Below are 15784 nucleotides of genomic sequence, written 5' to 3'. Positions count from 1 at the left end.
ACAACTTCCAAATCACGGCAGCTGTCAAATGGGCCCGGCAGCCCACCCTGGGTGTAGAAGTTGAATGCTTTTTGGCCGGTTGTTTCTCCACATGCCGCATAATAAGGCCAGTGGTTTCGTGAAGAAGTAGCACATACATTAACTAGCGTTGTGATTAAAGGGCGTGTTCACAGAAGAATAACATGGCAGGAAAAGTCAACCTGAGGTTTGGATGTGGGACCCAGGTCACATTTGTCTGCCCAATTACATAATCACATCCAATTTGTTTCTCCTTTGAAGTTTTCGGATGCTTGTTTAGATCTCATTTTGATGTATTGAGGCAGAACGACATCGTCAGTAATTTTCAGTGAGTTTCATTTTTTTCTCCTCAATGCTCAGTTCCCCCTCTGCCATTTTTTTTCCATTCCTGGGTCCTAAATAGTTCTTTCTGCCTCCACCAGTCAGCTTGCATGGAATTAAATAGTTATGGGCCATTGACCCCATTTTCCTGACGTGCTCACTGTCCAGTTAAAGACCTCAGGACATTCCGCAGGGCTTGGAAGAGCAGTTCAGGGCAGCTCTTAACAATAGTAGTGGTATTTGTGAAGCACTTACTGTGTGCCAGGCACTGTTCTAAGTGCAAGATCACCAGGTTTGACACAGTTCCTGTCCCACAGGGGGCTCACAGTCTAAGCAGAAGGGAGGACAGGTATTAATCTCTGTTTTATACTTAAGAAAACTGAGGCACAAAGAAGTTAAATGACTTTCCCAGGGTTACATAGCATGTATGGGCAGAGCCAGGATTAGAACCCAGGTTCTCTGACTCATTCATTCAGTTATATTTATTGAGCACTTACTGTGTGCAAAGCACTGTACTGAGCACTTGGGAGAATACAATACAACAACAGACACATTCCTTTCCTACAACAAGCCCTCAGTCTAGACAGGGAGACAGACACTAATATACAAAAATAAATAAATACATTACAGATATGTACATATGTGCTGTGGGGATGGGAGGGAGGATAATAATGATGGCATTTGTTAAGCACTTACTATGTGCAAAGCACTGTTCTAAGCGCTGGGGTGGTTACAAGGTGATCAGGTTGTCCCACGGGGGGCTCACAGTTTTAATCCCCATTTTCCAGATGAGATAACTGAGGCCCAGAGAATTGAAGTGACTTGCCCAAAGTCACACAGCTGATAGTTGAATGTAGGAGCAAGTAAAAACGGCCCAGAAGTGGGTGGGAGAAGAGGAGAGGAGGGCTTAGGGAAGACTTATTGGAGATGTGCCTTCAATAAGGCTTTGAATTGGGGGAGGACAATTTTCTGTCTGATATGAAGAGGGTGAGCGTTCCAGGCCAGAGGTAGAATGAAGGCAGGAAGTCTGTGGTGAGATAGATGAGATCGAGGTACAGTGAGAAGGTTAGCATTAGAGGCCCAAAGTTTGTGGGCTGGGTTGTCGTACTAGAGTGGCGAGGTAGGAGGGAGCAAGGTGATTGCATGTTTTAAAGCCAACGGTGAGGAGTTTTTGTCTGATGCAGAGATGGATGAGCAACCACTGGAGTTTCTTGAGGAGTGTGGGTGAACATGATCTGAACGTTTTTGAAAGAAAATGATCCGGGCAGCAGAGTGGAGTATGAAATGGAGTAGAGAGAGACAGGAGGCTGGGAGGTCAGCAAGAAGGCTGATACAGTAATCAAGGTGGAATAAGATAAGTGCTTGCTTTAATATGGTAGCAGTTTGGATGGAGAGGAAGGGGCGGATTTCAGCAATGTCCGTACGGTTGTCTATGCAGATGTCCCTGGTCTGTGCTCTTTCTGCTGGGCCATGCAGCTTCTTCGGTCTCCAAACAGGTCCCAAAACATAGTTAATTGGAAAGTGACAAACACTGGATCTTCTTCCGTGCTTGTATTGCTAGAGGAGTGCAGAATCTTTCTATGGGTGTAAATGTAGTAAAGTGTATTTATTAAGCACTAATTGTACATGACGCACTGTACTAAGCGCTGGGAGAGAATTCACAGGAGAGCATTAAACTCGGTCTCTGCTCCTCTGGGAGCTCATAGTATAAAAACTGAAATGGGAGAAAGGACTGGAGACAGACACATCAGGAGCAATTGAAACCAAACGGACCCCTTCTCTTTAAATGTGAGCAACTTTGAATCACTTTCTGATTTTGCAGAACATTGAAAAAATGTGATCCTCTGTACCCAGCAATGCGTTAGAAGAGCCGAACTGTCTCTTTCCACATCAAGGCTTATGGAACTTGTGTTTGTATTTGTTCTTCCTGGCGTTTTTGAGCACTGTTAAAGATCAAGATTCGGATTCTTCAGTCCTCTAACGTGGGCTTCCATTTGTATTTCAACCATTTATGGAAAACACGCTCACTGTGAAATGGCCTTCATTGTGAAAGCCGCAGGAAAATCCATGTGGCAGAACATAGTCATCGAAAATATAGACTGTCGGTGAATGAGAATACAAAAGCAGGGAAAAACAGGACTTCAGCTCATGGCTTTGTTTAGCCCATGCCTTCAAGGGAAACTCGGAATAATCTTTCCAAATGGTTTTTGATTTCCTTGTCTTAATCCAACTTTTCTGGAGTCTAGTAATCAGGCTCTTCCTTTGATGTTTACATCAGAAATCCTGATAGCAGCAAGTCTTGCTACAGGGCCCTGACATGAAAGTGCGAGTTAATAATAATAATGATAATGGTGGCATTTACTGAGCACCTGTTATGTGCAAAGCACTGTCTAAGCGCTGGGGAGGTTACAAGGTGATCAGGTTGTCCCACGGGGGGCTCACAGTCTTCATCCCCATTTCACAGATGTGGGAACTGAGGCTAGTAGCAATAATAATAATAATAATAATAGCTTCTCTAATAGCAGAGAAGTGAAGTGACTTGCCCAAAGTCACACAGCTGACAATTGGCAGAGCCAGGATTTGAACCCATGACCTCTGACTCCAAAGCCCCTGCTCTTTCCACTGAGCCACGCTGCTTCTCCCACCTATTTGTGACCCACCTAGCTCTCCTCCACTTCAAATAAGTATGTAATTCCAACTACACAACAGGTGGGGATAAAAAGATTAAAATAGAAAAATAATCTTTTTTTTTTCCTTTTTGAGCCAGACCGTAATGATGTGGATCCTATTTTGGTTCTCCAGACCCATGTCCCTTTGGCACCTGTATTTAAAAACAGTTTGGGAGCATTTACCAAGTGGTTAGTCCAGTAGGTCCGTAATAAATACCCCTGACCGATCGAGTGGAAAGATGATGAAGCATTTACTATAAACCCAGGCCTTCTCCCGTCCTGCATTTGTTGTCTCTGGTCATCACCTTGTCAAATTTATTTCTCCCTGAGAGATGAGAAAGCCAGTCCAGCCTAATGGAAAGAGCAAGGGCCTGAGAGTCAAAGAACCTGGGTTTTAATCCCAGCTCTGCCACTTACTTGCTTTGTCACCTTGGGCAAGTCACTCCTCCTCTTGATCTCAGTTTCATATAGTAATAACAATAATAATAATGGCATTAGTTAAGCGCTTACTATGTGCAAAGCACTGTTCTTAGAGCTGATGCAAAATGGAGATTTAATACCTGCTTTCCCTCCCTCTTAGACAGTGAGCCCCAGGTGGGACAGGGACTGTGTCCAACCTATCTTCTTTCTACCCGGCGCTTAGTACAGTGCTTGACAAAGAGCAAATGCGTGACAGAACTCTGGACATAGTAGATGCTCAATGAGAAGCAGCATGGCTTAGTGGAAACAACACAGTCTTGGGAGTCAGAGAACATGGGTTCTAATCCCAACACCGCCATTTGTCTGCTGCGGGACCTTGGGCATGCCACTTAACTTCTCTGTGCCTCACCTACCTCATCTGTAAAATGGGGATTAAGACTGTGAGCCCCACATGGGACAACCTGATTACTTTGTATCTACCCCAGTGCTTAGAACAGTGCTTGGCACATAGTAAGCGCTTAACAAATACCATAATAATAATAAATAACATTGATGGATTAGCAGGCACTCTAATTATTATTTCTCATCCTCTTTTGCTTTCTCTAACTCCTCCCCTTTCCCAGTCTTTCGTTCCCCTTCATTTGGTGATTCTTCACCCCATCATCCATTCACTTTTGTTTCTGGTGCTTCCCAGAGGGCTCAGGGCCAGCCAGGCCGGCCCGGCCTTACACCTTCTGTCTCACACCTGGTGAGCTGTGTGAGGAGAAGGGTTAGAGGCAGGATTGCAAGCACCGGCTGGAGGGGGAAACTGGAAGGGGCCTGCACAACCCTCGAGGCCAGGAAAAGGATTTCAGATTCAGTGAAGCCCCGTCTCAACCCATGGAGCATCACAGGAGGCTGCAGGGAATTCACCACAGCAGAAAGGAAGGCTGGAAGCAGCGGAAATCAGGAGGCGGGTTGCTCTCCTTGAGCAAGAGCTTTGTGACATTCGCAGCAGAATGAGGCAGAATCAAATGGAAACTGGCCCAGAGTGGTGCAAACCCACTAGCACAAGAAAGGTGGATCTTTTCTCATAAATAATGCAGGGGGGCAGTGATACCTCATCGATCTTTTCAGCCAGATTCACTCACGTGGAGACCACCCGGTCAGTAGTATCATCTTCAGATATGAAGGATAACGCCTTCCTCAGTCCCCACCTTCCATCTGTCCCTCCCTCCCTCTCTCTCTTTCTCTCTCCGTCACTCTCTCACCCTCTCTATACATAAAGTCCTCCCTCTAGGTAGACAAATAAATGAAAAGAAAGAGTGACTCCCCTACTCCTCAATACTCAGGTGAAGTTTTTGAATAGCCAGTGTAGTTTTTCCATTGGTTTCTATTTAAATACCTTTTTTATGGTATTTGTTAAGCGCTTATGTGCTGGGCACTGTATTAAGCACTGAGGTAGATGCAAGATAATCAGGTTGGACACAGTCCCTGTCCCACATTCATTCATTCAAATGTATTTATTGAGCACTTACTGTGTGCAGAGCACTGTACTAAGCACTTGGAAAGTACATGGCATTCACAGTTTTAATCCCCATTTTACAAAAGAGATAACTGAGGCCAGAGAAGTTAAGTGATTTGCCCAAAGTCATACAGCAGATGAAGACTGGCGTTTGGAGTAGAACCAGGTCCTCTTATTCCCAGGCCTGCTCCCTTTCCACCAACCACAATCTTTCCCCTGATGAAAGCAGTTCATGAAAAAGCACACATACTCTGCATTCATAATAACCCCTTCAGTTAGGCTGCAGGGGGTTCCGAGTCTGAAGGACCTCAAATTCAGGAAGGAAGAGTTACTCTATCCCCTCCGAGCCATATTTAAAAGATCATTTTCATGCTCAAGGACGCACTGGTCTTCGTCATTAAGGGTGGTCAATAAGGACTTTTGGAAATAGGAATAATTTATTGAAAATGCAGACCCATTTCTGACCCCCGCTGAACTCAGAAGGCCAGCTTCAGTCCTGCCCACTCTAATAACCCTCTGAGGGAGATGTCAGTACTTCACTTATGGAGAAATCAATCGCACACCTTCCCCCGTTGCTCTTTGTCTGCAAACTTAGAGCAATTAATATCGCCCTCCAAAACCCGCTCTGTCATTCCTCCCATTTAGCTGTGCCTCAGTGATCTTTGATTTCCCCTTCGTCCACTGCAGAGCTCCAGTAATGCCTCATTTTACAGCCAACATGACTCTGCTGTCAACGTGGGTTCTGTAGGACTTCAAAAACTAAAACACTTGTAAATTGCTTCGCATCTGGAGGAACACGGATGGATTTGGGGTCCTTAGTCCTTCAAATATCTCGCTTCAGAGCCAGGGTCGAGAAAAACACCTCCCTGGCCCCCCGGCCCAAGACTCTTCATGTGATTCTGTGTAGAAGCCTAAATTATAAAATCCACAGTGAGCTTCTTGAGCACATTCAAACTTGGAGAAACTGCATGAATAGGATTCAGTAGTCAGCACTATGTAATTTTCTCTTGCAAGTATTCTGACCTGCGTCTCTCTGGGGTAGCAGAGAAATGCAAGTAAATCCTTTTGCATTCGGAACAGCACCTGCCTGGCAGAGGCTGATAATGTCCTGCTGCAGTCAGTTAGCAATCCATCAGTGGTATTTATTGAGTGCTTACTACGTGCTGAGCACTGTACTAAACGCTTGCGAGAGTACAGTATAGCAATATAAGAGTCACATTCTATGCCCACAGAGAGCTTACCGGCTAGAGGGGGAGACAGCCGTTAATATAAATGAATAAATTATGGATATGTATATAAGTTTCTGTGGGGCGGAGGGTAGGGGTGAATAGGAGAAGCAAGTTAGAGCGTTGCAGAGCGGAGTGGGAGAAGAGGAAATGAGGGCTTAGGGAAGGCCTCTTGGAGGAGATGTGCCTTCAGTAAGGCTTTGAAGGGCGGGAGAGTGATCGTCTTTCAGATATGAAGAGGGAGAATGTTTCAGGCCAGAGGCAGGATGTGGGCAAGCAGTCAGACGAGACTGAGTTTCATTGGGTAGGTTGGCATTGAAGGAATGAAGTGTTCAGCCTGGTTGTAGTGAGGTGAGGTAGAATGAAGCAAGGTGATTGAGTGTTTTAAAGCCGACGGAGTGCTTGTATCGTTGCTGTTGTACTCCCTCAAGCATTCAGTACAGTGCTCTGCCCTCAGGAAACGCTCCGTCAATCCCAATGATTGATTGTTGCCCAGCCTGTCTGGCCGATCAGCTCTCCAGACCATCCCTGTCTCTGCAGCTGGCCTCTTCAGATCCAATCCCATCACTGCATCACGTCTCTCCTGTTTCCCATCTAAGGTCCACACAGGGCACCCCTCTGGGCCTTCCCTCTTCCACCTCTGATTTTTCCCAAGGCAGATGAGTCGCGGGTGCAGCCAGGACTTCTGCCAATGACTTGTTCTCCCCCCTTGGGGTACAAGCAGTTATTATTAAGCAACAGCTCTTGGTCCTTGGAGTTCTGGAGACCCCAGACCTCACACCCAGCTTTGGTTGCCAGCTTTCTGGGTTGCTCTGGGGACTTGTTGCCTTTGATCTAGAAAGAGAACGGGAAGAAGGGGCTGAGGAATGGGCTGCCCCTTCCTCCGTCCCTCCCTCTGTCAGCAATATGAGCCCATCAGCCTCTTTTCTACTGCTGCTCCCGCAGAATATTTACCACCTCAAGATAAAGGGGTCTGAAAGTTTTATACATGTGAGCAGACCTCAGCAAGGTGGCCTGTTGGAAAGAGCCTGGATGCAGGGGTCAGGAGGCTCTGCCTCTTTTCTGCTATGCGGCCTTGGATAAGTCACTTTATTTCTTTACCTCAGTTTCCTCATCTGCAAAATGGGGATTCTGGTGTGCCTCCTACTTAGACTGTGAACCCCATTTGGGGACCTGAGTTTCTTGTGTCTATTCCAGCAGTTAGTACAGTGTTTGACACATAATAGGCATTTAACAAATACTACAATTATTATTATTATCATCATCATCTTTCCCAATACCTCCTACGGTGTCTTGCATTTACTAAGCGCTTAATAAATACTATTGCAACTACTACTACTGAAAGCCACCCTTCCAGAGAGATGCAGCGTTCCCTAGGCTGCAGAAGTGATCGTTCGAAACGGGACACTTCTGTAGATTGTGAGCTCCTTGAGAGCAGGGAAAGTATCTATCAACCCTGATATGTTGTACTCTCCCAAGCACTAAGTACAGTGCCCTGCAAATAGTAACTTCTCAATAGATACCATTGATTGATTGATTGATTGATCGGTCGGGACGGTCACTTGAGAGAAATCGGTGTATTCAGAGAGCCACGGCAGTGAGCCTCCGGTGAAGATGAAAGGGCTACAAGACTGTTTTTGCCTAAGGGGTCTGGTATGCGTATCTTGTGAACCTTGAGGAAATTCTGAATTGAATCTAGCCTTGTTAGCTTTTTCAAATGAGAGCGCCACTCTGCTCAGAGTACCTAAGGGATTCCTTTCAGTCCTTGGTGACAAGAGAATCAATCAATCAATCAATTGTATTTATTGAGCGCTTACTGTGTGCAGAGCAGTGTACTAAGCGCTTGGGAAGTACAAGTTGGAAACATATAGAGATGTTCCCTACCTAACAGTGGACTCACAGTCTAGAAGGGGGAGACAGAGGACAAAACAAAACATATTAACAAAATAAAATAAATAGAATAGATATGTACAAGTAAAATAGAGTAATAAATACGTACAAACATATATACATATATACAGGTGCTGTGGGGAAGGGAAGGAGGTAAGGCGGGGGGGGATGGAGAGGGGGAGGAGGGGGAGAGAAGCAACGTGGCCTAGTGAAAAGAGCACGGACCTGGGAATCAGAGGACCTGGGTCCTAATCCAAGGTCTGCCAATTGCCTGCTGTTTGTCCTTGGGCAAGAAACTTCACTTCTCTGTGCTTCAGTTTCCCCCTTCTGCAGAATGGGGTTAGATACCTGTCCTCCCTCAGACTGTGAGCCCCTTGTGGGACAAAGACTGGGTTTCAGGTAATTACCCCAGCACTTAGAACAGTGCTTGGTACATTAGTAAGAGCATAACAGACCCTCATTAAAAGGCTATTTTTTTCAGTTTATATAAAGCATTTGCCCGATCTGGAAAGATTGGAGACGCACACACTGAACCTCCTTGTCTATTTGACTGTAAACAAATGGCATTTTGTTAAGTTGTGGTATACATATATTGAAAAGAATTTGGTATGTAGTATATATATATATATATATATATATATATATATATATATATATATATATTCATTCACAAACACAAAAATTGCTGAATGTCTGGTTGAAGGAGTTGTAGATTACAAGCCTCCTGAACCAGCCTCCAGCCTGCCTTGAGGCTTGCTACCATTTTCACTTGTATAATCTCTCTAGACTGTAAGATCCCCTTTTTTATGGTATTTGTTAAGGACTTTGGTTGTGCCAGCGCTGTACTAAGTGCCTGGTTCGATCCAAGTTAATCAGGTTGGACATAGTCCATGTCCCACATGGGGCTCGCAGTCTTAAGCAGCGTGGTGTAATGGTTAGAGTACAGGCCTGGGATTCAGACCTGGGTTCAAATCCTGACCCTGCCAATTGTCAGCTGTGTGACTTTGGGCAAGTCACAACTTCTCTGGGCCTCAGTTACCTCGTCTGTAAAATGGGGATGAAGACTGTGAGCCCCATGTGGGACAACCTGATTACCCTGTATCTACCCCAGCACTTGGAACAGTACCTGGCAATAAGTGTTTAACAAATACCGTTTTTTAAAAAAATCCCCGTTTTACAAATGAGGTAACTGAGGCACAGAGAAGTTAAGCAATTTGTCCAAGATCACACAGCAGACAAGAAGCAGCGTGGCTCAGTGGAGAGAGCCCGGGCTTTGGAATCAGGGGTCAGGGATTTGAATCCTGGCTCTGCCAACTGTCAGCTGTGTGACTTGGGGCAAGTCACTTAGCTTCTCTGTGCCTCAGTTCTCTCATCTGCAAAATGGGGATTAAGACTGTGAGCCCCCCTTGGGACAACCTGATCTCCTTGTAACCTCCCCAGCGCTTAGAACAGTGCTTTGCACGTAGTAAGTGCTTAATAAATGCCATCATTATTACTTCACTTCTCTGGGCCCCAGTTACCTCACCTGTAAAATGGGGTTTGAGACTGTGTCCAACCCTATTTACTTGTCTCCACCCCAGTGCTTAGTACAGTGCCTGGCATATAGTAAGTGCTTAACAAATGTTATTATTATTATCATTATTAAAAACCCGGTCAGAGACCCAGGATCCTCAAAAGAAAAAGGGAATATTTTCTTTTCTTGCCTAAAAGGAATTCTGTGCGTCTACCAGCCCTTTCTGAAAGAAGTCCCTGTACCCAGTTCTAGAGGCCGGGTCCTCCCGAGATGACCTGCTCTGAGAGGAAGAGAAGCACAGCCCCTTGAAAAAGTGGGGAGTTGCGGGGATTAAATGATTAGCAGCAAAACCCAACGGTACTAAATTCCCCTTTTTTCCCCTCTTTCCCTCCCCTGCCCTCTCTCTTTATGGCACAAATCCCAAGACTCCCTCTGTGCCCAACTTTAAAAAGCAAAATTATTCCAGCATCCTGGAATGCAATGGAAATTACTCTCTCCATCTTGGTTGCAGTATATGGACTCTTCCCTTTCCTTCCCTCCCATTTCCTCCTCCTTGTCTTCCTCCTATTGCTCCTCCTCTTCCTGCTCTTCCTCCTGCTGTCATTATCCTCAACTCATCTCTCCAGTTCAACCTGCGTAGTCAGTCAGTCACCAAATCCTCTCTTTTCTACCTTAACAGCATCTCTAGAATCCACGTTTTCCTCTCCATCCAAAGAGCTAACAATCCAAGCGCTTATCATATCCCGCCTCGACTGCTGCATCAGCCTCCTCTCTGACTTGCCCGTCCCCAGCCACTTCCCTCTCCACTCCATGTTTCACTTTGCTGCCCCGGATTATTGTTCCAAAAAATCAATCCATGCACATCTCCCCACTCTTCTTAAACCTCCAGTGCCTGTCCATCCATCTCCTAATCAGACAGAAACTCCTCACTATCAGAGGGGAGGCCCTCAATAAGCTCTCTCCCCACTATTAATTGATCAATCAGTGATATTTATTGAGAACTTGCTATGTGCAGAGCTGTACTAAATGCTTGGGAGAGTATAATACCACAGAATTGGCAGACCCTTTCTCTGCCCTTACAGTCTAGAGGGAGAGACAGGTATTATTAATATGAATAAAAAATTTATAATGTATAATTTAAAGATCTGCACCTCTCCCGCTCCTACCAAGTCCACAGTTTTGCTCCTGTAACATCAACCTACTTTGAGTATCTCAATCTCATCTCTTTCCCTTACTCACCTACCCTGTACTCCCTCCCGCTTTGTATCCAGCAGACTTGGCACTCCCATCTTCAAAGCCCTATTGATTTACTCTCCCAAGGGCTTTGTATGGTGCTTTACACACCATAGCTGATCAATAAATATGATTGATTGATAGGTTGATTGAAAATTTCATCTCCTCCAGGAATCCTTTCTTGATTAACCTCTCATCTTCCCACCCTCTTCTCCCTCCCTTCTGCATCGTTTATGCTATACTCAATTTGAACCCCCCTAAGCATTTTGATTCTCTCCCCACCCTCATAGCATTTTTGTCCTTATCTTTATACTCCATTGCTTCCCCAGCCTCTAATGTATTTTAGTTTCTTGCTCTCCTGCTAGATTTCTACCTCCTTAAGGGCAGTGTCCTTTTCACCTTCTCTTACTGTACTGTACTCAACCATACTTTTAGTACAGTGTTTTGCACACAGTAAGTACTCCACAAATAACGTTGATTGATTGAGCGATTGACTGTTTCTTCTCCCTTTCCTTTTCTTTTTCCTCCTCCTCCTCTCTCCCACTCGGCTTTCTACCCAAGTGGAAGTGTTGAGGCAGTATTAAAGACTCACCTACTGTACATTGGATCCTGTAGACCGTAAGCTCCTTGTGGGCAAGGACTGCATCTTCCAACTCTGTTGTAGTTTTTGAAGCTCTCAGTACAGTGTTCTGCACGCAATAAGGGCTCAATAAATACCATGGATTGATTGATTGATCTAGAATGCTTTAATGTAGACTGAAATCTCCTAGCGGACAGGATTTGTTTTACCTGAAATTTCTGTAAAGCACTGAGATGTGTTAGTGGTCTGGGCTCAGTTCCCGACAATTGGAAGGTCAAAGTTAGGGAAAGAGCCAGCGGCAAAACTGGGAAATGGAAATCAAGGGACCCTGCCATGGGAGGGTAGGGTGCCATTACCCAGCTGGAAAAGGACCACACCTTTACGCATGATTCAGAAGGGGTACCTCACTCTGGGCTCTGCCTCGCCATTCCTCATCTTTTCCCACACTTAAAGTGGGGAGCGAGAGGCTAGCCTGCCAGGCGGAGCGATGGGGCCGGCCACCCCCCCACACCGATGGTAGCAGTGCCCAAATTTCTGTTGTTTTGCCTCTGTGCCACGTGACTGTTTCATGGTCGTCTCTCTCAAATGTGCTTCTAGGTTCGCCAAGATTCAAATCAGCGTCTCGGAGCCGATCATCCCGTTCCGCGAGACCATCACGAGGCCCCCCAGGGTGGACATGGTGAACGAAGAGATCGGCAAGCAGCAGAAAGTGGCCGTCATCCACCAGGCCCGAGAAGACCAAAGCAAAACCCCCGAAGGGGTCCAGGTGGACCCGGACGGACTGGTCACCCTCACCACCCCAAACAAGCTGGCCACCCTGAGCGTCCGGGCCGTCCCTCTCCCCGAGGAAGTCACCCGGCTCCTGGAGGAACACGGGGACCTGATGCGCTCCATGGAGCAGCTCAATTCCTCCCTGAACGAGGGCACGGGCACCCGGCCCGTTGACCCGAAGACCCGGGACCGGATCCAGGAGCTCAAGCACCAGCTGGAGCAGAACCTGCCGGGGCGGAAGTGGCGGAACACCGTGGACCAGATCTGGTCGTTCGGCCCCCGGAAGTGCGGGCCGAACATCCTAGTGAACAAGTGGGAGGCGGATGAGTTCAAGAGGTCCGTGTGGCAGTGCCTGGAGGGCCACGCCGCCAAGGAAGCGAGCGCCCACCGCGATTTGGCCAATAGCGTCGTGAGCGGCTTCCAGCTGGCCACCCTTTCGGGCCCCATGTGCGAGGAGCCTCTCATGGGCGTCTGCTTTTTCCTGGAGAAATGGGATCTGAGCCAGACCCGGGGACATAAATCCCCGGGCGATGGGGATCAGGCAGAAGCCGAGGGGGCCGGAGAGGGAGCAGCGGGCCCCGGGGGCGGTGACCCCAACCCCTCCGGCAGAGAAGGCCGTAACGGTTGCCTGGGGCCCTCAGAGCGGGATGAGCGGCGGAAGGTCGAAGGGCCGGTGGTGGACTGCTACGGCCCGTTCTCCGGCCAGCTGATCGCCACCATGAAGGAGGCGTGCCGGTTTGCCCTGCAGGCGAAGCCCCAGCGGCTCATGGCAGCGATGTACACGTGCGACATCATGGCCACGGGGGATGTCCTGGGTAAGGAAGGAGCGGTCGGAACCACTCGGGAAATCTCCGGGCCTCTCCCGTCTGGGTGCAGTTTGGGCCCCCGGGCAGGAGCTGACCATGGGGCGGTGCTCTCCCTCTCCACCTGGGCCTCGGCAGGGGTGACCATTCCCTGTTCCTCCCAATCAGGGCAGCTGGGCCTCCAGCCTGAACTTTTCTTAGCCTCTGTTCTCTCTGACCCTCTTCTCTGTCTCTGTCCTCTGTCTCTTCTCTGAGCCTCCAGGTGTCCACTCCCTCGGCTCCCCAACAAGGCATTCCCACTCCTCCCTCTCCTCTGCCATCCTCTCCCTGGAACGATTGAATCGGGGTTAGGGAGGTTGATCATGGATTCCTCTCCGACTGACCTTCTCAGGGCATTAGCCACCATTTCTGGCGGTCATCGCCGTCACTGGCCTGGCCTGGAGAAGCGGAGGGGAGATTGGTGAGGGACCATCTTCCAGGGGCAGTCTCCCCCCAAGAACGGGCCAGCATCCAGCAAGTTCTGGACCCGAACAAGGCCCCCGCTGCTCCAGGGAGATGAGGGGAGGCTGTGGTCCAGAAGAGCAATGGCCAGTCGATCTGGAGAGGTCCTGGTCAACCCAGTAGCAGGAGCATTATCCTGTTGGGCTCAGTAGCCCAGAGTATCAGGAAGTTCTTTGTGTCCGGCTGAGAGGAACGACTCCCTACCAGCAGCATCACTTTTGGCTCCTGGAAAACGCGTTCATCTCTGGCTGGCAGGTTTCCAGGAAAAAGGCCGAAGTTTGGAGGAGTAATGGTAACAGCTCCGGGGCTCCCTTAATTCAAACCAGTCATGGATTCAGTGAGATTTATTGGCTGCTTAGCGCATGTAGCTCACTGTACTAGGCACTCACTTGCACTGATCACTGTACTAAGCGTTTGGGAGAGTGCAGAGAACCAAAGGATAATAATAATAATAATGGCATTTATTAAGCGCTTACTATGTGCAAAGCGCTGGGGAGGTTACAAGATGATCAGGTTGTCCCACGGGGGGCTCACAGTCTTCATCCCCATTTTACAGACGAGGTAACTGAGGCCCAGAGAAGTGATGTGACTTGCCTAAAGTCACACAGCTGACAAGTGGCGATGCTGGGATTTGAACCCATGACCTCTGACTCCAAAGTTCCTGCGTTTCCACTGAGCCACGCTGCTTCTCTATATAAACGTATCAGGTCAGACACAGGCCCCTTCCCACGCAGGGCTCACAGTCTGATCAGCGGGGAAAGCAGGTATTGTATCCTCATTTAACAGTTGAGGAAACTGAGACTTAGGGAAATGAAAGTGACTCGCCCATGGTCGCATAGTAGGCCTAGTAGAACTAGGATTCGAACCCAGGTCCTCTGGTATCCAGGCCTGTGCTGTTTTGGCTAGGTCTCACTTTCGAGAAGGTCTGAAACTGTTGAGAACTTGGACATGTGAGTAAATGGGACTTGGTTTTCTGTTGAAGAAAGCGAATTGCTTTCCTCTGGAGCAAGTAATGAAAATAACGAAAATAATTTCACTATTTAAGTCCTTACTAGCAAAACAGCATGGGGTAGTGGGTAGAACACAGGCCTGGGAATTAAAAGGTCATAGGTTCTAATCCCGGCTCTGCCTCTTGTCTGCTGTGTGATCTTAGACAAGTCATTTCACTTCTCCAGGCCTCAGTTACCTCATCTGCAAAATGAGGAATAAGACTGCGAGCCCTGTGTGAGACGGGGACTGTGTCCAACCCGATTTGCTTGTATCCACCCCAGTACTCAGTACAGTGCCTGGCAAGTGCTTAAGAAATACCGTAATAATAGTAATCATTATTATTACTATTATGTGCCAAGCACCGTACGAAGCTCTGGGGTTGATGCTACGTAAGCAGATCGGACACAGCCCCTGTCCCACATGGGCTCAATCTGAAGGGAAGTGGGGACAGGCATTTGATTCCCATTTTACTGTTAAGGAAACTGAGGCCTTGATAAGTGAAGTGACTTGCCCAAGGCCACACAACAGGAGCTGGGTTTAGATCTCAGGTCAGGGAACATGTCTGCCAACTCAACTGTATTCTCCCAGGCGCTTAGTACAGTGCCATGCGCAGAGTAAGCACTCAGTAAATGCCCTTGATGACCGTGCTCCGTCCACAGATAATAATAATAATGATGGCATTTATTAAGCGCTTACTATGTGCAAAGCACTGTTCTAAGTGCTGGGGAGGTTACAAGGTTGTCCCATGTGGGGCTCACAGTCTTAATCCCCATTTTCCAGATGAGGGAACTGAGGCCCAGAGAAGTGAAGTGATTTGCCCAAAGTCACACAGCTGACAATTGGTGGAGCCGGGATTTGAACCCATGACCTCGGACTCCAAAGCCCGGGCTCTTTCCACTGAGCCACCCCCGCTGCTTCCCCGGAGCCGGACTTTGAGGAGGGTCTTTCTGCTGGCCGTTGGTTCTCACACACGCTCTTGGACAGTTTTCTCCATTGAGAACCAAGAGCCAAACGGTCGCTTTCGCAAAGGATGGGAATGGCTCCCCGACTTCCCGCTCGCTGTTCCTCCTTCTCCCGCTTACGATTTTCACCTCTGGAAGAATGGTGGGCCCTCTACCTGCACCAACCTTCTGCCGACGGGAATAAACTTCAGAAATGTCTTCCACCTTTCAGTATTTTTATAACATCAGTAGCTTTAAAAACCCGCTACTGCTACTCCAGCCCAACTGCACATTTAGTGCATGTGTTTGTTTATAAATAGACAGTATCGTGGACTGCTTTGTAAACGCCTTATTTTAGGAAAGTTATATGCCCTGGTAAGATTAACCATTGATACCCTTTCCCC

General features: G+C 47.7%; 1 protein-coding gene across 2 annotated transcripts in view; it reads left to right on the top strand.

Moving 5' to 3' along the window:
* EFL1 (elongation factor like GTPase 1) overlaps positions 1 to 15784 on the top strand; it is a 229045-nt gene that overhangs the window by 170265 nt on the left and 42996 nt on the right. For both annotated transcript variants that reach the window (XM_038767270.1, XM_038767271.1), the window contains exon 18: positions 11972 to 12960. In XM_038767270.1, coding sequence (XP_038623198.1) covers positions 11972 to 12960 — 989 coding nt within the window. The remainder of the gene's footprint in view (positions 1 to 11971; positions 12961 to 15784) is intronic.

The sequence above is a fragment of the Tachyglossus aculeatus genome, chromosome 26 (assembly GCF_015852505.1).
Source record: "Tachyglossus aculeatus isolate mTacAcu1 chromosome 26, mTacAcu1.pri, whole genome shotgun sequence".
NCBI classification, from domain to species: Eukaryota; Metazoa; Chordata; class Mammalia; order Monotremata; family Tachyglossidae; genus Tachyglossus; species Tachyglossus aculeatus.
The sequence above is the reverse complement of the archived record's forward strand: the minus strand, read 5'-3'. Positions and strand labels throughout refer to the sequence as shown.